Below are 24,022 nucleotides of genomic sequence, written 5' to 3'. Positions count from 1 at the left end.
GGCATTGGACTTGGACCTCAAGATGGTTGGCACATCCCAAGCTGTCCTGTGAAGGTCCTCCGACACCCTGAAGGCAGATGTCTATCAGATAGCTGATGAGGAAACGCTGAGGCTTAGGATGACAGCTACTGGAAAGCGTTACCTGGAGTCCGAGTTCGTGAACAGTTCAGATGTCAGATTATTCCCACTCAGATCCCCTTAATCCCGCAAGCCAAAGCCCTAATGGGTAGAATGTTTCCAGCTGGACAATTAACAAGAAAGCTTGCCAGGCAGTGCTTTCAATGCTGTGTTTTTAGCTGGTTAGACTCCAGCAGTACCCCAACACACATTCGTACATCATTTGCACATTCCATTCCAACAATCTACCTCTGGGATTTCCATATGTACGTGGGATAGAAATTTCAGCTTGGTTTGGATACTCTTAAGCATGGTGATGGGTTTCCACATGTGTCAAAACACCCGGCTGACCACACAAAATAGCATTTTTCTGAGGTTGAAAGCCCCAACAGTTCATCAGAATTTATTGATCAGAAATCAAACAGAAATAAGAATGCAGCAACAGAAACACCAAACTCGCTCCATCCAGACTACAGATAATTCACAAGCACAGATTCTAACACAAATAAAACAATTTCGTTTACATTCTCTAAATTTTAATATAGTATAAGTATTAAAGATGTCTTGTCAGTTCTCTGAATAAAATTTGAGTCAACCCTCAACTCCCATTTCCTTCAGTATAAAACTGCAAACATCTTTTGAATATGCCAATTGTATTTTACACTCATCAAAAGAAAATAGTGCTACACCTTTCCCAACAGTATCAGCCTGGCTCAGTTGGTAGCACATTCAACTTTGAGTCAGATATTTATGGGTCCCACATCAGGACTTTGAACTCACAGTCTTTGAAGGTGATACTCCAATACAGTGCTGGGACAGCTCTGCATTACCCTAGGTGCAGTCCTTTGGATGAGACACAAAATCAAGGTCCCCTCTCTCTGCCTGTTCAGGTCAATGGCAAAGATCCCTTGCTTTTCAAAAATTCTCCTGTCCTGGCCAACAATCTCCCAAATACAATCATTCGCTTTGTCATTCACGTCAAAGGACATTGCTGTGTGCTAATTGGCTGTCGCGTTCACCCACAAATACAGTCACTAAACTTTACTGTAAATCCTGTGAAGAGCTTTGAGCTGGGATGAGATAGAAAGACGTTATTATGAACCCACAATCTGCCCCTCAGATTGTGAGAATAGGATCAGTCTGTTCCTTCCCGATTAAACCTCTAATGTATCCTAAACACGTGACATAGTGACTACCTGAAGCACCAACTTTAGATCCACTGAAATCAGTGAGATTTCCCAGTAACTCATGGCTTTACTATGGCCACCTTAATTGTGGATAGAAAACACACTTGCATTCTGGCACACTGACGGTATTTATACCTCAGACCAAATTCTGTTGAACAGACTTAGAAAGCTCCAAGACAAGTTGATGGTTCCCGGTATTGATCTGCCCTCAGAGCAGCCTTTAGGAACTTGGCATTAATACCGTCTGCACCTGTTGCATACCCTGCTATAAGGCAAGGAAGGGCTGAGCCCATTTCTGTTCAAGGGACTGGATCATTTCGGCCTTCATTGGCTCAGGAATTCCCACCAGCTTGTCCAAGGTCTAAGGAGATGGGTCTCTGCTACAGCCTGTTGGGTCAAACTCCAACTCAGCATACTGCTCCGTACAGACCCCAAGGATAACAACAACAAATTTAATTTGTACATGAATGAGAGCATCTTGAAATAGATCCATTCTGCTATAGGGAGCAAATGGAGTCTGCCAAGGAGTGATGGGCATGTGGAGTTTGGTACAGGCGAGGATACGAGTAGCAGAGTTGAATTAATTGAATTTTATGAATGATGGAGCTGGGAGAAGAGGGCATTGGAATAATACAGGTGATAAATGCATAGATAAGCGCTTCACCTGGTAAGGGTGTAAGATATGTTTGGAGGCGGGCAATATGGTAAAGGTGGTGGAATATGGTCCTGGTCAGGGATGTGGGGAAGGAAGGCCAGATGGGGATCAAACCTGATGTCTGGGTTGTGCATAGATTCAGTGAGTCTGAGGAATAGGCCAGGAGTTTAAGGAGATTGGAGCTGCAGGTTATAAGACATTGATGGGCATCAAGGGTTGTCAACATTCAGCTGCAGAAAGTTGCTGCTCATCCAGACTTTGATGTCTCGACAAGCAAAAGAACAGAAAATTGGTGGACTTGGGGTCGTGGCTAGAGGAGGAAAAGTAGATTTGTGTGTCACCTGCATATATGTGGAAATTGATTCCATGTCTGCGGATGAGATCACCAAGGAGCATGAAAATCAGGAATGGAGGGGACCAAGGATAGAGCCTTGTGGTACGTCGCAGGTGACTCAAAAAAGGTGAGAGAACCCATTTGCAGAGACCTGGTGATGGTGGTGGATCAAGTAGGACTTAAACCAGGATAGTACAGGCCAATTGAGGTTGATTAGGAGAGGCGGTAGAGGAGGATTGCATATCAACTGTCAAAGCAACAGAGAGGTCCAGGAGGACAAAGGCAGCTCTTGTCACAGAGACAGAGGACATCATTTGTGATTCTGATGATAAATTTCTTGGTGCTTGGCGAGGCAGAAACCAGACAGAAGGGGCTTGAACAGAGACTAAGATTAATTTGGTTACCATAAGTGGGAAGCATCGCAATGTGATTTTGAGTTACTGAGGTAGCATGACATTTCCTAAAGCCACAAGAATAGCAAACGTGGACGGTTCCAAATTAATAATAATAATCTCTGCATTTACTCATGTTGAAAAGTAACCGTGGTTTATCAGGGGAAGATGTTTCTAAAGTGTGGAAGCAAAGATAATCCTTGATATAGCAAATTATCAGGTCGTTGAGGCATCTCAAAGCACCTCACAGGATATACTATAAGGTGATAAACTGTGTATTTTGTGGGCAAAGATGACTGAGATGTTCAAACAGCACACACCAACATACAGACACATGTCACTTATACTTGATAATTCTGAAACTCTAGAATGAATTATTTGAATTCAATCTGTTCTTACTAATGTCAGATTCTGTCTTGGTTACACCACTATTTGTAAAATTGACAAAGGAAAAGCTTGTCGAACGAAACTAGTCAACTACACCTTCGTACTTCAGTCTCGAGAGGTTTAATCGTGATTTCTACAGAATTGGCTCGATCGTTACTGCTGTTGCTCTTGTTGTTGAGGTGCCACAAGTCCTCCATCCTGAGCAGTGTTGTAAGATCCACAGTCAATGCACTTCATACCCAAAACGTGAAATGGTGCAATGCTGTGGTGGTGGCAATCATTGCACAAGACCTGTAAAAGTTATAATTACACAGAATTATTTGTGGTTAATGATGAACAAGGCCTGTATGTTGATTCTAGATACCGGATGCCAAAACGGACAACTTATGTCACTATTGACATCACTTCCTGCTTTCTGCAAAAAGTGATGTTGGTAGCAACCTAACGTTACAGAGACAACTCACGAGCGAGTGAGTAGTGAATAAGGTCCACGCTGCACAGTGCTATAACCAAAATTGTGAAGAAGTGTTATTATAACGGGGCTGTATTGCATTATGTTACACCATCTCTTGGAATTATTAAGCATATTACAAAAGTTGACTCACTGACTGTCAATATTCGGAACTAAACTGTAGTACTCACCCGAACAGTCATACCGTGATATTCGGTCGGCATTGGGGTCTCGGCTATTTCTGCGTCAAGTTCCTCCCAATATTTAGTCATGTCAACAGCAGACTGCATACATAGGGGACATCGATAGGCTCTGAAACAGCAGGGCTACAGGTCAGCTTGTACAAAGAGAAGAGTACGAAGCATAATGCAAATAATAAAAACATGTCTTATTGTGACATTTCTGTCATAATTTGACAGTACAAATTTGACATTCCAAGATTTTAGAATTAACAGTATATTCCATCCCCCAATGGCTTGGTTGCGATGTGAACTGCCCAAGTTAAACCCCAGGCTGAATTCAGCAATTCAGCATTTGGCATATTACTAGTAGGCTCAATGCCATTGGGCTACAGAAAATCTAATAGTCTCACTTGCCTCATACCTGCCATTATTCAGTTTATATACACAAACGAAGGAATGATCACATGAGGGAGGACAAGTTTGGGGACGACAAGTGTGCAGGGCTATGGGGATTGAATTGGTTAAGTCTTTTCAAAGAGACGGCATGGACACGATGGGCCGAATGGCTTCCTTCTGTGCTGTATAATTCCATGATTCTATGATGAGCAACAATAAAAAAATGTTTATATAGGGTCACGTCGGAAGGACGTCCCAAGATGCTGGACAATTAAGGGTTTGCATCCAAGCTGGGGGTTGGAATCAAGATGGTTGGAATGTAGGGGGAGTAGGGGTGGGAGCTTATCTGAAGGCATGGTCAAAGAGGAAGGTCTTGAGACAGGCCTTGAATGAGGCAGGGGAGGGGCGAGGCAGAGGAATTCAGGATTGAATTCAGTATTTAAGCGCTCTGAGACGTGTGGAGGGCGCTAAGTGCAAGTTGTTATTGTTGAGTTCCAGAAGATGGGGCAGAAAAGGTGAAAGCTTGTCAGCCAATGTGGAGTGGGCGGGGATGGGAGACATGGCGCAGGTCAGTGCCCATCGAACGGAGAGAGCGGGTAGGTTGGTATGGTGTTAAAGAGGTCTCAGAGGTAGGGAGGAACACAACCGTGGAGGGCTTTAAAAGTGAGGACGAGGATTTTAAACTCGGAAGGAAGGGCAAGGAAATGGAAGACAACTCGCATCAGTGGAACCATACATACATACATATATATTTTCTGTTTATTAGTTCTCAAAGGCAGCAGACACTGTCACCTCGTTATATTACATCACACAACCATTTCAACTCCAATGCTCTAAAATACTTACCCTTTATTAAACAACAATTGACGGCAGGTACTATAAAACAAAAAAGAGCAGTAATGTTTGGTTAATATCACTTTCCAGTGTAGAAAACATTCAACATCTCTTGGCGAGTGTTTAAAAGGGTTTGCTTCCAGATTTAACTCCTGTGGGGAATGACCTGTCATCCACACAAAGTATCTATTTGCAGTCATCATGCTGGGACAACTAGGAACATTCTTGTGTTACTGTAATCCCCAATACTAGAAAGGTTTATGGCTGGTGAAGAAAACAATGAAATGTTTTGGTGGTTCTACAGGGGTTCCAGACCAATCAGCTTCAAGTTAGTTCTACTTTTTTCCTCAAAATGCTAATCTTTAAAACAACATCACTGGCATTAATATACATTAAAACTCGCATAACTCTAATCTGTATTGCATAATTGCCAAAGTTGTATATCTACCCAAGTTCTGTTGAATTTCCGATTAAATCCACTTAAACTTTGTATTAACAATAACGGAACTAGTAACCCCCCTATCACGCTTGACGCAACCGCCTATTCATGTCATGACTGGAGCACAGCCTCAAGACTACATGGGCAGTGCTGTACTGAGGGTCGAGGTGTGCATGTGTGGTGTTCACTTTTGTGGTAGGCACGGGAAACAAAGTTTTGACCTGGCAGCGGCAAGTGGCGGGGGGCCAGGGGGTGAGCGGGGCCAGGGCAGGGCCGAGTGAGTTGCGTGATTGTTGGTATAGTTTCCATGTATTTGTTATGCATGTTTGATATAACCCATGCTTTGCAGAAGTCATATTTATTGTTTAGTCCCAACTGGTAAGACTTATGTGAGGTTTACTGTGGAAACTCCGCACAAATCGTAACTCCAAGGGACAAGGACTCTGCAACGACTTATCTGGATTTCAATTTCATGTGATAAACAGTCCTGGGACTAGAACTCATAAACCTCATTATGTGATTCAGGGCCAAGCTCTAAACATAACATTAGCAAATTAGGCGCACAGAATTCAAAAGGGATGATGTGTATGTAACTTTTACATTTGCAATTTTAAAACTCTTTAAAACTGGGACAAGAGATTAAAAGGGTTACATCCCACTTGCGACTAAGTGCAGGAACACTGAGTTAACAGGAATGTCACCTCACATAGTGACAAGCATAATATTCCCCCCACAAAGGTAATTCGCTGGATTATTGTAAACATAACAGTCATGCAGCAGAGGAAGGATCATGTCACTAGAACAGCAATAAATCATTTAAAAAATGCTGCTAATGCCAAGTGCTTGTGTGGACAGGATGTTCTCTCCCAACCCCCCACCTGTACACCTGCCAACAGCTGCATGGAAGAGATCAAAAGGCTGCCAGGGCCCAAGCAACTGTACTTGGTGCCAACACTGAGGAGAGGGAACAAATTGATTGTGAGCCTGATTTTCTGCTCAATAGAAAACTACTAATCTGAATTTGAGTTTTGCTGCTGTTTAGTCTGTTCATTTGTTATCCAAATCACTGTCGTAAATCGAGTTCTTTTCTTCCCCCATTTTGTTTTTACATTTTCATTTACTTTAGCTTTCCTATTTCTCTCTTTTTTTAAATGTTTGATATCAATTGTGGTCACCAAATAAGATACTTCAAGGTGGAAATTTAAATTCTGTTAAAGAAATTTCCTCCTGTTGCGAGGAATGCAAGTTTGCAATTTAAAAAGATTAAATCAAAATAACAGGCTGTGATCTTCTACCTGCTCCAAGCTAATTAACTGCAGAGACTGTTTGATTTAATGCATCTAAAGAAGGAATACACCTTGGACAGAATAGGAAATCCAGAAACCCCAGGTTGACGGTCTTGTGGGCATAATATATTCATTTAACCTGCACAAACTTCAAGTGCTAAAAAATAAACAGTTTGTAATAAATATATTTCCATCACTGGGCCAAGTACTTGCATTTGATTTAAGAAACTTAATAATAATCTTCACATTTGAAATTATGCCTTATCATGTTATCGAGACATCTCAAAACGTTTCACAGGTTATACTGTAAGGTGGTTTGACTGCATATTTTGTGGGCGAAATGCAGTAGCCAATTGCACACAGCAATTTCCCACAAACAGCTATGGAGTGAGTAACAAAGGTTTTAGAGGGATTGTTGTCCAGCACACCATGGGAACCTCCCTTCTCTTCAAATAGACCATGGGATCGAACAGCCACCTGGCCAGGCAAACAGGAGCTCAGTTTATCATCTCATCCGAAGGCACTTCCAACAATGCAGCACATCCCCAGCACAGCATTGGAGTGTCATCTTAGACTATATGATTCCAAGTCCTCACATGGGGCTTGAATCAAAACCTTATGACTCAGAGGCAAGAGTGTTACACTGAGCCAGGCTGATGCCATTGCAGTAAACAACTATGGTAAACTACTGCAGGCCTCCAACAAACTCTTGAGTAACCCTTGTTACTTCCACTGAGCTATCAGGAACGGACCGTTCAGTACACTTACTTGTGAAGAAGGTGGCCACAAGGAAGTACTTGTGCTTCAATACGAGAAGTGTGTATATCCTGTTACAATAAAATATGTAATTCATTACTATGAAAAATTAGAGACTGATTAAAGTCTAATTCCTTATACAAGTCTTGGTGTGGTGCATTGCATTTTGCTTTTATCAAGTTAAAACATGTCAGGACTACACCACCCACTAATCTAACAATTAATGTAGCACATTACACATGGGGCTTGGATCATTTGCATAATAATTTTGGCAATTATATTTATTTAATGGTCCAAATAGTTCCCTCAGAACTCGCAAAAGAACCACTAGTGGCATTCCTGTATTATGTCATCCAAAGATAAAACAATCAGAGTCATTATATTGTGCAATGCAAACGTCTTTGAATAAATGCGTGCCAAGGGAAAGCTCTAGTCCAAGTTCTCACATTGCAAAAATGAAAATGCTATACCACTGTTTTGCACCTTAAAAAGTAATTTCCGATCTTACCTCCAAACATACTGGGCAGTTTTGTCGTGAAACGTTTTCAACACACTGCAGAAAAATTAACAGCATCAATATTCACAATGTGGTTGTGAAATACGGCTCCCATTCAAACGGTACATCAAAAAAGTATACTATATAAAAGTATTGCCTATCTAAACAGGCAGAAATAACTTGATTACTACACTGAAATGTCAGTAACGGCTGGCTAATACAGCAGGCATATTTAAAGACCATCCAAACAGTCAGTCAAAATTTTGATTTTAGCATTTTGTAACAACAATAATAACTCTTTCATTTGATATAGTGCCTTATCACATCAAAACTCTACAAAAATCAACGCACTTTACAGGATATACTGTAAAATGGTGTGAATTTTGTGGGTGAGCATGTGTACTGTGTGTATTTTGTGAGTGAGTGTATATACTGTGTGTATTTTGTGGGTGAGCATGTGTACTGTGTGTATTTTGTGGGTGAGTGTATATACTGTGTGTATTTTGTGGGTGAGCATGTGTGCTGTGTGTATTTTGTGGGTGAGTGTATATACTGTGTGTATTTTGTGGGTGAGCATGTGTACTGTGTGTATTTTGTGGGTGAGTGTATATACTGTGTGTATTTTGTGGGTGAGCATGTGTACTGTGTGTATTTTGTGGGTGAGCAAGGCAGCTAATTATGCCAACAGCAATGTACCACAAACAGCCATAAAGTGAGTGACCAATTTTATTTGGGGGATTTTCTTTTAAGTGACCAATTTTATTTGGGGATAAACTTCCTTTTTTTTGAACAGTGCCATGGGATCTTTAGCGTCCAGCTGAACAGGAAGACAAGATCTCGATTTAACGTCTTAACTGAAGGATAGTACCTCCAGCAATGCAGCACACTCTCAGGGCTGAATTGGAGGGTCAGCCAGGACTATATAGGTTCCAAGTCCTTGGATAATGAATGAGGGCCCTGTCCTAATATAACTGGGAACCCTTCAATCTAGGTTCAGTTATATTCAGACAGGGTTGACATACCTCATTATGTAAACTCCGGATAATTCTTCACTTCAAGAGAAAAGAGCTTAGTGGAGGAGTTATCTGGAGTAGCGAGTTAGGCATAGGTCATCCCAGGCCATAAGGTACGCTGGGACTGGTGCACAGACGCTAGGCTCACATGCTCAGATGCATCGCAGAGGCCTTTGCTCTATCGGTATATCCTCACACCCTATCCTGTGAAAGGGTAGGAAGCTTCTGTGATGAAAGCTGCCATTTTACAGGATAAGTTATCTGATCAATTTTACATTGCAAATACTTACAACAATTTCTAGAAAGTAACTAGTCATGTGTTAAAGGGAGTGACAAGGGACAAGTCCCTTATATTGACAATACGGCGACTTAAGTACCAGTGACAAGTTAAGCCAGGGTTGAGTTATCAGGAGTTTACTGTATTTCCACTATTGATGCCTGTGCTTATGGTCCTTTCTTTGGGCAATAAGATGTGAAGAATGTGTTGTAGAATTGTCTGCAACGATGCTGATCAATGGCTGGCCGTAAAGAGTTGTGATCGCATTGTGTGTGATCGTGAGTATTGTTCAGTTTCCCTCTCTACCAACCCCCAAAAGGAAACAAATGAGGACTTCATCATTATCTGTTTCACCAGTCAAATACAAACTGTGCTACCTTGTGGTTTCCACGAAGATGAATTGCAAGACAGAAGTTGCATTTGCTACAGTGGAAAAACATTTCCTTCGGTCCAATCCTGTTAAGAAAAAAAAGTTATGAGTAATCAGCAATTTCAAAAACAGATTAGTGCTCTTTTACTGCCAATAGCAAAACCCCAAAACTGCCTTATGCCATCATAGACTACTGAATTAATAATGCTTCCATGCAAAATTAATTGTTCTGTTCAATCTAATGTGTTCCTCAATTTTAGGTATTCCAGTAACCTATACAGAATGTATCTAAATGAATGAAAGCAATCTGATCACCTGGCAGCATTTTATAATGTTATAAGGTCTGAGCTTTCTTTATTATTATTATGAGTACAATGGTCTCAGGAATACAGATCACAAACCTCTATAGAAACGAGCATGAGCAGTAATACAGTGTTATTATGTGAGGCAGTAGTCGGGCTAGGGCAGACACCACTTGGTAGGGGACAATTCCTAGAAAGGACTAACACACAGTCACCGGTTATGAAGACCGACTGCTCTATTGAGCGCAAAAAATATCAATGCAATTATCTGAGTAGCATATACTAAAAAGGTGCAAGTATCTATACATGCAAAGGTCCTGCAACCACCTGATTTACAACACAATATACATTTAAACAGCATCTTTCACGTCAGGAGGATGTCTCAAAGCATTCGCCAATACTGGATAGAGTGGGCGTGCTGAGGGGGAGAAAACTGACTGAAAGCACGGTCAAAGAGGTACATTTTGAGAAAATAATAATCCTTGCATTGATATACTGCTTTTGACGTCTTCTAGATGTCTCAAAGCGCTTCACAGAATAAACTGGCAAATGAATTGACTGTATATTTGTGGGCAAAATGCAGCAGCCAATTGCGCACAGCAGTGTCCTACAAACAGTCGTGGATTGAAGTGACCAAATTATTATTGTTTTTTTTGCTGTTTTTTTTTAGAAAGGATTATGATCCCTGGAAAAGCAATTTATTTGTTGGTGAAATGCGAAAGTTACTTCCATATGCCAGATTAACATTCTGCTTGAAAAACAAAGTCGGTGGCCAGGCTTTCAGCCTCTCTGCGCCCACACTCTGGAACTCCATCTCACAGTCCCTTCGCCTCGCGTCCTCCCTCGCCTCCTCCAAGGCTGGTCTCAAGACCTTTTTCTTCGATCGTGCCTTCAGTCGCACTCCCACCTCTCTAACTTCCCTCACCTCTACCCCACCCCTCCCCCATGCTCGGTCCTGACCCCTGACTGTCCAGCGCCTTGGGACATCCTCCTGACGTGAAAAGCGCTCTATAAATATAATTTTGTTGTTGTTTGTTGTTGTTGCTATTTAAATATTGCAGCTTGTTACACTTCTGGGAGGCAACACGGGCTGTCAATAGATCAATAAAACACATTAAAACATTTTTGAGAAAAGGCCATTTATAATAATAATCCTTGCATTTGATATAGCGCTTTTCATGTCTTCTAGACGTCTCAAAGCGCTTCACAGAATAATAATAATCCTTGCATTTGATATAGCGCTTTTCATGTCGGGAGGACGTCCCAAAGCGCTTCACAGAACACACTGTAAAGTGAATTGACTGTATATTTGTGGGCGAACACGGCAGCCAATTGCGCACAGCAATGTCCCACAAACAGTCGTAGATTGAAAATGACCAATTTATTATTGTTTTTGGTTTTTGAAGGGATTATTATTAGGCGTGTGGAGTAAGGAAACTTGCCCAAGGTTTCGCCCTGTGCCTGGAATTGAACTCAGGTCTCTTGCTTGCAAAGCGAGTGCTCTAACCACTGAGCTACAGGACTCTACTGTGAAGTGAATCGACTGTATATTTGTGGGTGAAATATGGCGGCCAATTGCACACAGCAGTGTCCCACAGACAGTCCTGGACTGAGTGACCAAATTTTTTTTTAAGATTTATTATCAGGCATATGGAGTAAGGAAACCATCAATCATTTGGCTCATCAATCATGCTCCTTCCAGCAGTCTTTCCCATTCTATTCTTTCCTTGGAGATTAAAGAGGTCTGGAAGATGAGAAATACTCCACTTCCAAAAGGTAAAAAAGCAAATGAGATTCCATCGTAACACCTCTGTTGTTAACTCTGGCTTGTTCTCCTCACTTGAGGAGATTCCCTTGCCAGCAGCAGTCAGGAACTGTCATATATTGGGATGATCATGATTTCACTGCAAACCTATCCCCTTAGTGGAACAGAATAAAAGTAAAGTCATTAAGTACTCAATTTAGTTAAGCCACATGTACTAAAGATGAAGAAGGTGACATTTATCTCTTTATACTCACCTACAAATGCCACATGCTGAACAATGATACTGTTTTTTGTCTATATCATATAGGTGACATATGCTACAGTAGTAGTCTCCAAACACAGTAGCACAGCTCTCACAAGACCTTTGCACCTATAAAGAAAAGTCATGTGTTTCCGACATGGTTTGACAATCATACCACTTGACTTTTAAACTACAACAGAACATAGAAATTACAACATAAGACAGTGCTTGCTTGTCCATTGAAAAAATCTAACCCCTGACCTTTCCCGGTATCCTTTTATGTTGCTGCTATTCAAATAATGAATTCCTTTTTAAATGTTATGAACTCAGCCCAAATAGACATTTGTGGCAAAATATGCCACATGCTAATAACCTTCTGCATGAAAAATGTTCTTCGAATCTTTCCCTCACGACTTCTAGTGGCAAACCTGAGTTTACTTCCAACATTATCCATTTACCAAATAATGGAAATAATTTTTCACTACCTATCCTCTCAAATCTTGGAGATTGAAAACTGTCATTAAATCATCCTTAACCTTCACTGTTCCAGTGAAAATTGGAGGAGGATACTCTGTATTTTCAAACAGAGTGCATATCTTTCAGAGTGTGGCATGCTAAGCGAAGACATTTCAGTATGAAGGATAAAGGAGCTATTATAAGGCGCTAGATGATTTTACATCTTGTAACTATTTTACAAGAGGTCAAATATTTTAGGTTACTGTGAAACAAAAATGGGAACAAAAAGCCAGAAAAAGCAGCAGATGCAGGAGGAAATGAGATTGAATTACTGAAATTGTTAGAATAATCTCTTCTGAAATAAATGGAGAAAGTAATTACTATATATTGAAAAGCTGTGGAAGATAGTGCTAGGTCATTGCATCCAGCCATTCCAAATAAGGGTGAACAACTGCAGATGTAAAAAGGGAAGATATTCTTGATATAGTTCCTGATGATAATTTACATTACATGAATCCTGCCAGGTTTAGCATTCTCTAATTTCCTTGATTGTTAAGAGAGTTCGCTCCACTGATGTGTGATAAAAATTGTAGCAATTATTTTGTTGAATAGTAGGGATTTCATGTTTTCTACTAATGTGAAAGTTAAGACTTTCAAAAAGTCTTAAATCACCGCTGTAGAAATAAGAAACACTTTAGCATTTTTAAAATTAGTGACTGAATCTTTGGCCATTGTGGTCCACATCCATACGGTGTCAAAGGTTCACTGATGCCCAGCATGTTTGTGCTGCTGGTGGTTCTCAGTATTATGTAATTTAACAGCAGTCTATCAACAAAAAACTACTATTGGAGCACCACAATTAGCTTCAGAGCAATGATAACCTTACAAAACAATCTCTTTTTTTTACCTCCTCTCACCATCCACCCAAAACAAAACCACAGGTTTCTACTGTATATTGTGGAGTTTCCAAAGTCAACATTGAAATAGATGGGTGAACTCCGAGATAGAAATGATTTGTTATTACCTGCTGAACAGTCTTACACTTTGCACACTGAACCTCTGCGACCTTGAAGCGATCCAACTCGTGATTTTCCAAGTCATCGTGACACAAACGGCAAACGTAAAACTTCTCACAGCATGGAGCCTTAAAGATCAAAAACATTTTATTTAATAGAAATCTTTCCTGGTTAATTCAGCTCAATGTAAGTTATTTAAAATTCTCACTTCATACCAAGTCTGCCTACAAAAAAAGTCACTATACTTCACAGGATTTCCTGTGAAGCGCTTTGAGATATCCTTCCGAAGTGAATGGTGCTGTGCAAAATGCAGACCGTTACGTATGCCTGTACAGCTTAGGTTTTTGTATAGGGTGATCAAAAAGTCGTGATACCATTACAATGTGTAATAAGTCTTAAAGAAATTATATTCTTTGTGTTTTTTTTATAATAGGGTATTTATCAGAATTTTTTTGGTCATCCTATATATTGGGTGGCAAAATAACTGGATACATTCAGAAGCAATTGTAATAAGGATATCTCACACATTTGATCTGGTGGCGATTGACAGTACAGAAAGACAAAAGGGAAAATGTACTCCACTAGGTACAGGAAACCGCTCAGTACAAATCATAGTGGGGATGCCTTATTTCAACAGTAATTGGGTTCTGCATCCTCCTGCTTTTATTTGGTCGACGGGTGTCTAACACATGCGGAAACCCATCACCATGCTTAACAATATGCAAACCAGACAGAGCTCCACATATGTTTGCAACCTCCACATGGAAAGTTACCTGTGTCTGGAATGGAACGTGAACGCTCTCCTTGGTGGGACACACCTGGGCTTATCTAAATCCAGAGAGTATTAAATGCAGGTTGGTGAGCGTCAAGGTTTGGGGAGCTCAGAGTATCTTGGGGGTATTGCTGGAATGTAAGCAGCTAGAAATGCCTATCTTGACACTACCACTGTCAATCAAGCTTCCTGCTGTTTCCCCAGGTTTACAAAGATTTACAAAGAATGTGCAGCATGGAAACAGGTCATTCATCCCAACCATTCTATGTCGATGTTACTTTGACATCCTTTCTATCTGTGACCAGGGCTCCCTATGTCTCCTTGTCCTCCTGGACCTCTCCGCCGCGTTTGACACAGTCGATCACGCCATCCTCCTCCACCGCCTTTCCTCCGTCATCTACCTCAGTGGGACCGCACTCGCCTGGTTCGAGTCCTACCTCACAAACCGCCAGCAGTAAATCTGCACAAACAGCTTCTCCTCCCGCTCTCACCTGGTTACCTGCGGGTACCCCAAGGATCCATCCTTGGCCCCCTCCTCTTTCTGATTTACATGCTCTCTCTTGGGGATGTCATCCGCAGACATGGGGTACATTTCCCCATGAATGCAGATGACACCCAACTCTATTGTGCCACCTCTCTTTGAGACCCCGGTCCCCTGATGTTCTGTCAGGCTGCCTGTCAGACCTCAGGGGCTGGATGAGCGCAAACTTCCCTCAGCTGAACGTTGACAAGACGGAAGCCATACTCTTTGGCTCTCGTCAACGTCTAAAATCTCATGGCTCTCACCTCCTCCACCTATCCAACCTCCCCCTAAAACTCTCCGTACGCAACTTAGGAGTCAGGTTCGACCCACAATTATCCTTCCTCCCCCACATCCGGCCCCTTACCAGCACCGCCTTCTACCACCTCCGACGCTTCGCCCGTCTCCGCCAATACCTCTCCCCAAAAGCCGCTGAAACCCTGGTCCATGCCTTTGTCGCCTCTCGGGTGGACTACTCCAACGCCCTCCTCGCCGGTCTCCCGTTCACTAACATCCATAAAATCCAAATCATTCAAAACTCTGCCGCCCGCATTCTCACCCACACGAAACTCCGCTCCCCGATCACCCCAGTCCTTGCCACCCCTGGCTGCCTGTCCCAAAGAGGATCAATTTCAAAATCCTCACCCTTGTATTCAAATCCCTCCACTCCTCTGCACCCCCCTACCTCTCTGACCTCCTCTCCTCAGCACAGTACCCGTTGCCTTCGTTCCTCCGGGTCTTGCCTCCTCCTTGTCCCCCGAGCCCTCCGCTCCACCCTCGGTGGCCGTGCCTTCAGCCACTGTGCCCCGAGGCTCTGGAACTGCCTTCCTCACTGCCTTCGCCTCACTCCCTCCCTTCCTATTTTCAGGTCTCTGCTGAAGACCTTTTTTTTCGACCGCATCTTTGGTCACCTTCCTCCCCCTCCCCCCGGCTCGGCCCCGGGATCCTAAACTGTAAAGCGCTCTGAGACGCCGTCCGGCGTGGAGGGCGCTATATAAATCCAAGTTGTTGTTGTTGTTTTCCTTGTGTGCGTTTTCCCTTATCGTATCATGATCCTTCCCACTCCCGTCATATTAGTTGAAATCCTCCGCTGGAGCCCCTCTTCCTTCCTATACCATTTCTGCAGCCACACATTTACCTCTCATATTTTCTGGAGTAATCTTGAGATGACAACCCTTGAGGTCCTGCGCCAGGGAGTGAATGGATTTGAACACGAGTGTGAGGATCTTGAAGTCGATCCATTCGGTGTTGGGGACCAGTGGAGCTTGGCCAGAACTGGTGAGATGTGGGTATGGAGTTTGATCTGGGTAAGTATGCTATGCGGGAGGCAGAGTTCTGAATGAGTTGAATTTTTTGAATAGTGGAGCTGGGGAGACCAGTGAGGAGTGTGTTTAAGTAATCCAGGCGGGAGGTGACAAACACAGGCATTAGGGTTTGGGCTGAATTTGGGATAAGGTACAGTCAGAGGTGAGCAATGTGGCAGAGGTGGAGCAAGACCGTCCTGGTCGGGGGACCAGATGTGGGGGAGGAAGGACAGCTGGGGGTTGAACCGGATGCCTAGATTGTGCACTGATTCAGTGAGTCTGAAGGAGAGCCCAGGGAGGTTGAAGAGTTTAGATCTTCAGAAGTGAAGATGTTGACGGGAGCCAAGGAATATGGCTTCCATCTTGTCCACATTCAACTAAAGGAAGTTTGCACTCCTGCCAGACAAGCTGATAAAACGTTGGCGGACCTGAAGTTGGTACTGGAGGAGGCAAAGTAGATTTGCATGTCATCCGCAAGCATGTGGAAGTTTAACCCGTGTCTGCGGATGATATCACCCAGAGGGAGCACGTAGATGAGGAAAAGAAGAGGGCCAAGGATTGAGCCCTGGGGTATCCTGCAAGTGACCGGGTGGGGGCGCGAGGAGAAACCATTTGCCGAGATGAAGTGGAGGCAGTTTGTTAAGTTTAAGACACACACTCAAAGTCACACAGATGCAGTCTCACAGTCACGCAGACACAATCTCACAATCATGCAGACACGCATTCGCACAGATACACAGACTCACAGTGTCACAGAGAATCTCACAGGGCCACAGTCCCACAGGGCCACAGTCCCACAGGGACACAGACTCACAGGGCCACAGTCCCACAGGGACACAGTCCCACAGGGACACAGAGAGTCTTATAGGGGCACAGTCTCACAGTGACACAGTCTCACAGTGACACAGTCTCACAGGGACACAGTCTCACAGGGACACAGTCTCACAGGGACACAGTCTCACAGGGACACAGTCTCACAGGGACACAGTCTAAGACACAGTGACACAGTCTCACAGACACAGTGACACAGTCTCAGTGACACAGTCTCACAGTGACACAGTCTCAGATACAGTGACACAGTCTCACAGTGACACAGTCTCATAGACACAGTCTCACAGACACAGTCTTACAGTGACACAGTCTTACAGTGACACAGTGTCACAGAGAATCTCACAGGGCACAGTCCCAGAGGGGCACAGTCCCAGAGGAGCACAGTCCCACAGGGACACAGAGAGTCTTATAGGGGCACAGTCTCACAGTGACACAGTCTCACAGGGACACAGTCTCACAGTGACACAGTCTCACAGGACACAGTCTCACAGGGACACAGAGAGTCTTATAGGGGTACAGTCTCACAGGGACACAGTCTCACAGGGACACAGTCTCACAGGGACACAGAGAGTCCTATAGGGGCACAGTCTCACAGGGACACAGTCCCACAGGGACACAGTCCCACAGGGACACAGAGAGTCCTATAGGGGCACAGTCTCACAGGGACACAGTCTCACAGGGACACAGTCTCACAGGGACACAGTCTCACAGGGACACAGTCTCACAGGGACACAGTCTCACAGGGACACAGTCTCACAGGGACACAGTCTCACAGGGACACAGTCTCACAGGACACAGTCCCACAGGGACACAGTCCCACAGGACACAGTCTCACAGGACACAGTCTCACAGGGACACAGTCTCACAGGGACACAGTCTCACAGGGACACAGTCTCACAGGGACACAGTCTCACAGGGACACAGTCTCACAGGGACACAGTGTAAGACACAGTGACACAGTCTCACAGTGACACAGTCTCACAGACACAGTGACACAGTCTCAGTGACACAGTCTCACAGTGACAGTCTCAGATACAGTGACACAGTCTCACAGTGACACAGTCTCATAGACACAGTCTCACAGACACAGTCTTACAGTGACACAGTCTTACAGTGACACAGTGTCACAGAGAATCTCACAGGGGCACAGTCCCAGAGGGGCACAGTCCCAGAGGAGCACAGTCCCACAGGGACACAGAGAGTCTTATAGGGGCACAGTTTCACAGTGACACAGTCTCACAGGGACACAGTCTCACAGTGACACAGTCTCACAGGGACACAGTCTCACAGGGACACAGTCCCACAGGGACACAGTCTCACAGGGACACAGTCTCACAGGGACACAGTCTCACAGGGACACAGTCTCACAGTGACACAGTCTCACAGTGACACAGTCCCACAGTGACACAGTCCCACAGGGACACAGTCCCACAGGGACACAGTCCCACAGGGACACAGAGAGTCCTATAGGGGCACAGTCTCACAGGGACACAGTCTCACAGGGACACAGTCCCACAGGGACACAGTCCCACAGGGACACAGAGAGTCTTATAGGGGTACAGTCTCACAGGGACACAGTCTCACAGGGACACAGTCTCACAGGGACACAGTCCCACAGGGACACAGAGAGTCTCACAGGGACACAGAGAGTCTCACAGGGACACAGAGAGTCTCACAGGGACACAGTCTCACAGGGACACAGTCTCACAGGGACACAGTCCCACAGGGACACAGTCTCACAGGGACACAGTCTCACAGGGACACAGTCTCACAGGGACACAGTCTCACAGGGACACAGTGTAAGACACAGTGACACAGTCTCACAGTGACACAGTCTCACAGACACAGTGACACAGTCTCAGTGACACAGTCTCACAGTGACAGTCTCAGATACAGTGACACAGTCTCACAGTGACACAGTCTCATAGACACAGTCTCACAGACACAGTCTTACAGTGACACAGTCTTACAGTGACACAGTGTCACAGAGAATCTCACAGGGGCACAGTCCCAGAGGGGCACAGTCCCAGAGGAGCACAGTCCCACAGGGACACAGAGAGTATTATAGGGGCACAGTTTCACAGTGACACAGTCTCACAGGGACACAGTCTCACAGTGACACAGTCTCACAGGGACACAGTCTCACAGGGACACAGAGAGTCTTATAGGGGTACAGTCTCACAGGGACACAGTCTCACAGGGACACAGTCTCACAGGGACACAGTCCCACAGGGACACAGAGAGTCTCACAGGGACACAGAGAGTCTCACAGGGACACAGTCTCACAGGGACACAGTCTCACAGGGACACAGTCTCACAGGGACACAGTCCCACAGGGACACAGTGTAAGACACAGTGACACAGTCTCACAGTGACACAGTCTCACAGACACAGTGACACAGTCTCAGTGACACAGTCTCACAGTGACAGTCTCAGATACAGTGACACAGTCTCACAGTGACACAGTCTCATAGACACAGTCTCACAGACACAGTCTTACAGTGACACAGTCTTACAGTGACACAGTGTCACAGAGAATCTCACAGGGGCACAGTCCCAGAGGGGCACAGTCCCAGAGGAGCACAGTCCCACAGGGACACAGAGAGTCTTATAGGGGCACAGTCTCACAGTGACACAGTCTCACAGGGACACAGTCTCACAGTGACACAGTCTCACAGGGACACAGTCCCACAGGGACACAGTCTCACAGGGACACAGTCTCACAGGGACACAGTCTCACAGGGACAGTCTCAGATACAGTGACACAGTCTCACAGTGACACAGTCTCATAGACACAGTCTCACAGACACAGTCTTACAGTGACACAGTGTCACAGAGAATCTCACAGGGGCACAGTCCCAGAGGGGCACAGTCCCACAGGGGCACAGAGAGTCTCACGGGGCACAGTGTCACAGACACAGTGTCAGACACGGTGACACGGAGTGTGACAGACACACTGGCGGCTGTCAGGGCCGCTGCTGCAGGACCCGGTGCTGGAGACATACCTTCAATAGACACAACCGCTGATAGTGAGCGCAGCCTCGCGCTCCCCCCTCCGCCATCACCTCACATCACCCCCGGTTACCATCACACACGCACTTCCGCTTCCGGCTCCCGTGCGCGCGCAACCCCGCAACCGCGGTACTGACACCACCACCACCATCATCATCATCAGCTCCTCCCCCCACCATCATCATCATCATCATCAGCTCCTCCCCCATCATCATCATCATCACCAGCTCCTTCCCCATCATCATCATCATCACCAGCTCCTCCCCCATCATCATCATCATCACCAGCTCCTTCCCCATCATCATCATCATCACCAGCTCCTCCCCCATCATCATCATCATCACAGCTCCTCCCTCCTCCCATCATCATCATCATCATCAAGCTCCTCCCCATCATCATCATCATCATCAGCTCCTCCCCCATCATCATCATCATCATCAGCTCCTCCCCCATCATCATCATCATCATCAGCTCCTCCCCCATCATCATCATCATCATCAGCTCCTCCCCCCACCATCATCATCATCATCAGCTCCTCCCCCATCATCATCATCATCATCATCTCCTCCCCCCACCATCATCATCATCATCATCAGCTCCTCCCCCCACCATCATCATCACCAGCTCCTCCCCCCACCATCATCATCATCATCAGCTCCTCCCCCATCATCATCATCATCATCATCCTCCCCCCATCATCATCATCATCAGCTCCTCCCCCACCATCATCATCATCATCAGCTCCTCCCCCATCATCATCATCATCAGCTCCTCCCCCACCATCATCATCATCATCATCAGCTCCTCCCCCACCATCATCATCATCATCATCAGCTCCTCCCCATCATCATCATCATCATCAGCTCCTCTCCCCACCATCATCATCATCATCAGCTCCTCCCCCACCATCATCATCATCATCAGCTCCTCCCCACCACCATCATCATCATCATCATCATCAGCTCCTCCCCCATCATCATCATCATCATCATCATCAGCTCCTCCCCCCCCCACCACCATCATCATCATCAGCTCCTCCCCCATCATCATCATCATCATCATCAGCTCCTCCCCCACCATCATCATCATCATCATCAGCTCCTCCCCCACCACCATCATCATCATCATCAGCTCCTCCCCCATCATCATCATCATCATCAGCTCCTCCCCCACCATCATCATCATCATCAGCTCCTCCCCACCATCATCATCATCATCATCATCATCAGCTCCTCCCCCACCATCATCATCATCATCAGCAGCTCCTCCCACCATCATCATCATCATCAGCTCCTCACCCACCACCATCATCATCATCATCATCATCAGCTCCTCCACCATCATCATCATCATCATCATCATCATCAGCTCCTCCCCCACCATCATCATCATCATCATCATCAGCTCCTCCCCCACCATCATCATCATCATCATCAGCTCCTCCCACCATCATCATCATCATCATCAGCTCCTCCCCCTCCACCATCTTCATCAGCTCCTCCCCCCACCATCATCATCATCAGCTCCTCTCCCCACCACCATCATCATCATCATCATCATCATCAGCTCCTCCCCCCACCACCATCATCATCATCATCAGCTCCTCCCTCCACCATCATCATCATCAGCTCCTCCCCCCACCATCATCATCATCAGCTCCTCCCTCCACCATCATCATCATCAGCTCCTCCCCCCACCATCATCATCATCAGCTCCTCCCCCCACCATCATCATCATCATCAGCTCCTCTCCCCACCATCATCATCATCATCATCATCAGCTCCTCCCCCCACCATCATCATCATCATCATCAGCTCCTCCCCATCATCATCATCATCAGCTCCTCCCCCCACCACCATCATCATCATCATCATCATCAGCTCCTCCCCCATCATCATCATCATCATCATCAGCTCCTCCCCCACCATCATCATCATCATCATCAGCTCCTCCCACCACCATCATCATCATCAGCTCCTCCCCCCACCATCATCATCATCAGCTCCTCTCCCCACCATCATCATCATCATCATCAGCTCCTCCCTCCACCATCATCATCATCAGCTCCTCCCCCACCATCATCATCATCATCAGCTCCTCCCCCACCATCATCATCATCATCAGCTCCTCCCCCCACCATCATCATCATCATCATCAGCTCCTCCCCCCACCATCATCATCATCAGCTCATCCCCCATTATCATCATCATCAGCTCCTCCCCCCACCATCATCATCATCATCATCAGCTCCTCCCCCCACCATCATCATCATCAGCTCCTCCCTCCACCATCATCATCATCATCATCAGCTCCTCCCCCACCATCATCATCATCATCAGCTCCTCCCCCCACCATCATCATCATCATCATCAGCTCCTCCCCCCCCATCATCATCATCATCAGCTCCTCCCCCACCATCATCATCATCATCAGCTCCTCCCCCACCATCATCATCAGCTCCTCCCCATCATCATCATCATCATCAGCTCCTCCCCCCACCATCATCATCATCATCAGCTCCTCCCCCCACCATCATCATCATCAGCTCCTCTCCCCACCACCATCATCATCAGCTCCTCCCCCCACCATCATCATCATCAGCTCCTCCCCCCACCATCATCATCATCATCATCATCAGCTCTCCCCCCCATCATCATCATCATCAGCTCCTCCCCCACCATCATCATCATCATCAGCTCCTCCCCATCATCATCATCATCATCATCAGCTCCTCCCCCCACCATCATCATCATCATCATCATCAGCTCCTCCCCATCATCATCATCATCAGCTCCTCCCCCCACCACCACCATCATCATCATCATCATCAGCTCCTCCCCCATCATCATCATCATCATCAGCTCCTCCCCCACCATCATCATCATCATCATCATAAGCTCCTCCCCCCCACACCATCATCATCATCATCATCAGCTCCTCCCCCACCATCATCATCATCATCATCATCAGCTCCTCCCCCACCATCATCATCATCATCATCAGCTCCTCCCACCATCATCATCATCATCAGCTCCTCCCCCCCACCATCATCATCATCATCATCATCAGCTCCTCCCCCCACCATCATCATCATCAGCTCCTCCCCCCACCATCATCATCATCAGCTCCTCTCCCCACCACCATCATCATCAGCTCCTTCCCCACCATCATCATCATCAGCTCCTCCCCCCACCATCATCATCATCATCATCATCAGCTCCTCCCCCCACCATCATCATCATCATCAGCTCCTCCCCCCACCATCATCATCATCATCAGCTCCTCCCTCCACCATCATCATCATCAGCTCCTCCCCCACCATCATCATCATCATCAGCTCCTCCCCCACCATCATCATCATCATCAGCTCCTCCCCCCCACCATCATCATCATCATCATCAGCTCCTCCCCCCACCATCATCATCATCAGCTCCTCCCCCACCATCATCATCATCATCAGCTCCTCCCCCACCACCACCATCATCATCATCATCATCAGCTCCTCCCCCCACCATCATCATCATCATCATCATCAGCTCCTCCCCCCACCAACATCATCATCATCAGCTCCTCCCCCACCAACATCATCATCATTAGCTCCTCCCCCCACCATCATCATCATCATCAGCAGCTCCTCCCACCCACCACCATCATCATCATCAGCTCCTCCCCCCCACCATCATCATCAGCTCCTCCCCCCCACCACCATCATCATCATCCCCCCCACCACCATCATCATCATCATCAGCTCCTCCCCCCACCATCATCATTAGCTCCTCCCCCCCACCATCATCATCATCATCAGCTCCCCCCCACCATCATCATCATCAGCTCCTCCCCCCACCATCATCATCATCATCCGCTCCTCCCCCCCACCATCATTATCATCAGCTCCTCCCCCACCATATCATCATCATCCCCCCACCAGCTCCTCCCCCCACCATCATCATCATCCCCCCACCACCATCTCCTCCCCCCCACCATCCCCCCCACCATCATCATCATCATCCCCCCCACCACCATCTCCTCCCCCCCACCATACCCCCATCATCATCATCATCATCATCATCCCCCCCACCACCAGCTCCTCCCCCCACCATCATCATCATCCCCCCCACCAGCTCCTCCCCCCACCATCATCATCATCCCCCCCACCACCATCTCCTCCCCACCACCATCATCATCATCCCCCCCACCAGCTCCTCCCCCCACCATCATCATCATCACCCCC

The 24,022-nt window shown here is 46.0% G+C and overlaps 2 protein-coding genes across 2 annotated transcripts; one reads left to right on the top strand and one right to left on the bottom strand.

Moving 5' to 3' along the window:
* Nucleotides 1–504: 504 nt before the first annotated feature.
* Nucleotides 505–19,903, bottom strand: rchy1 (ring finger and CHY zinc finger domain containing 1). The gene is made up of 9 exons (XM_042339193.1): nucleotides 19,785–19,903; nucleotides 13,361–13,480; nucleotides 11,894–12,009; nucleotides 9,580–9,658; nucleotides 7,925–7,969; nucleotides 7,429–7,487; nucleotides 4,948–4,977; nucleotides 3,715–3,835; nucleotides 505–3,363 (listed from the first exon to the last, which is right to left on the bottom strand). Exons 1-9 carry the CDS (start codon nucleotides 19,839–19,841, stop codon nucleotides 3,226–3,228), a joined length of 765 nt encoding a protein of 254 aa, XP_042195127.1. The 5' UTR covers nucleotides 19,842–19,903; the 3' UTR covers nucleotides 505–3,225.
* Nucleotides 19,904–20,549: 646 nt separating this feature from the next.
* LOC121849413 (flocculation protein FLO11-like) lies at nucleotides 20,550–21,212 on the top strand (the record flags this gene model as incomplete). Its single annotated transcript, XM_042336449.1, is given in 5 exon segments — nucleotides 20,550–20,634; nucleotides 20,718–20,808; nucleotides 20,810–20,976; nucleotides 20,979–21,064; nucleotides 21,066–21,212. Coding segments are annotated over 5 exon segments (576 nt in total), but the record flags the coding sequence as incomplete, so codon positions are not given.
* Nucleotides 21,213–24,022: the final 2,810 nt, after the last annotated feature.

Source organism: Callorhinchus milii, unplaced genomic scaffold, assembly GCF_018977255.1.
Source record: "Callorhinchus milii isolate IMCB2004 unplaced genomic scaffold, IMCB_Cmil_1.0 Scaffold1, whole genome shotgun sequence".
Lineage (NCBI taxonomy): Eukaryota > Metazoa > Chordata > Chondrichthyes > Chimaeriformes > Callorhinchidae > Callorhinchus > Callorhinchus milii.
Note: the sequence above shows the minus strand (reverse complement) of the source record. Positions and strands in the feature narration are given on the sequence as shown.

Coding starts and splice junctions, on each gene's coding strand:
- rchy1 (XM_042339193.1), bottom strand. CDS start 19,841: ATGGCGGAGGGGGGAGCGCGAGGCTGCGCTCACTATCAGCGGTTGTGT. Junction 7,970..9,579: donor ATCTTCGTGGAAACCACAAG/GTAGCACAGTTT, acceptor ATTTTTCTGCAG/TGTGTTGAAAACGTTTCACG. Junction 7,488..7,924: donor ACTGCCCAGTATGTTTGGAG/GTAAGATCGGAA, acceptor TTATTGTAACAG/GATATACACACTTCTCGTAT.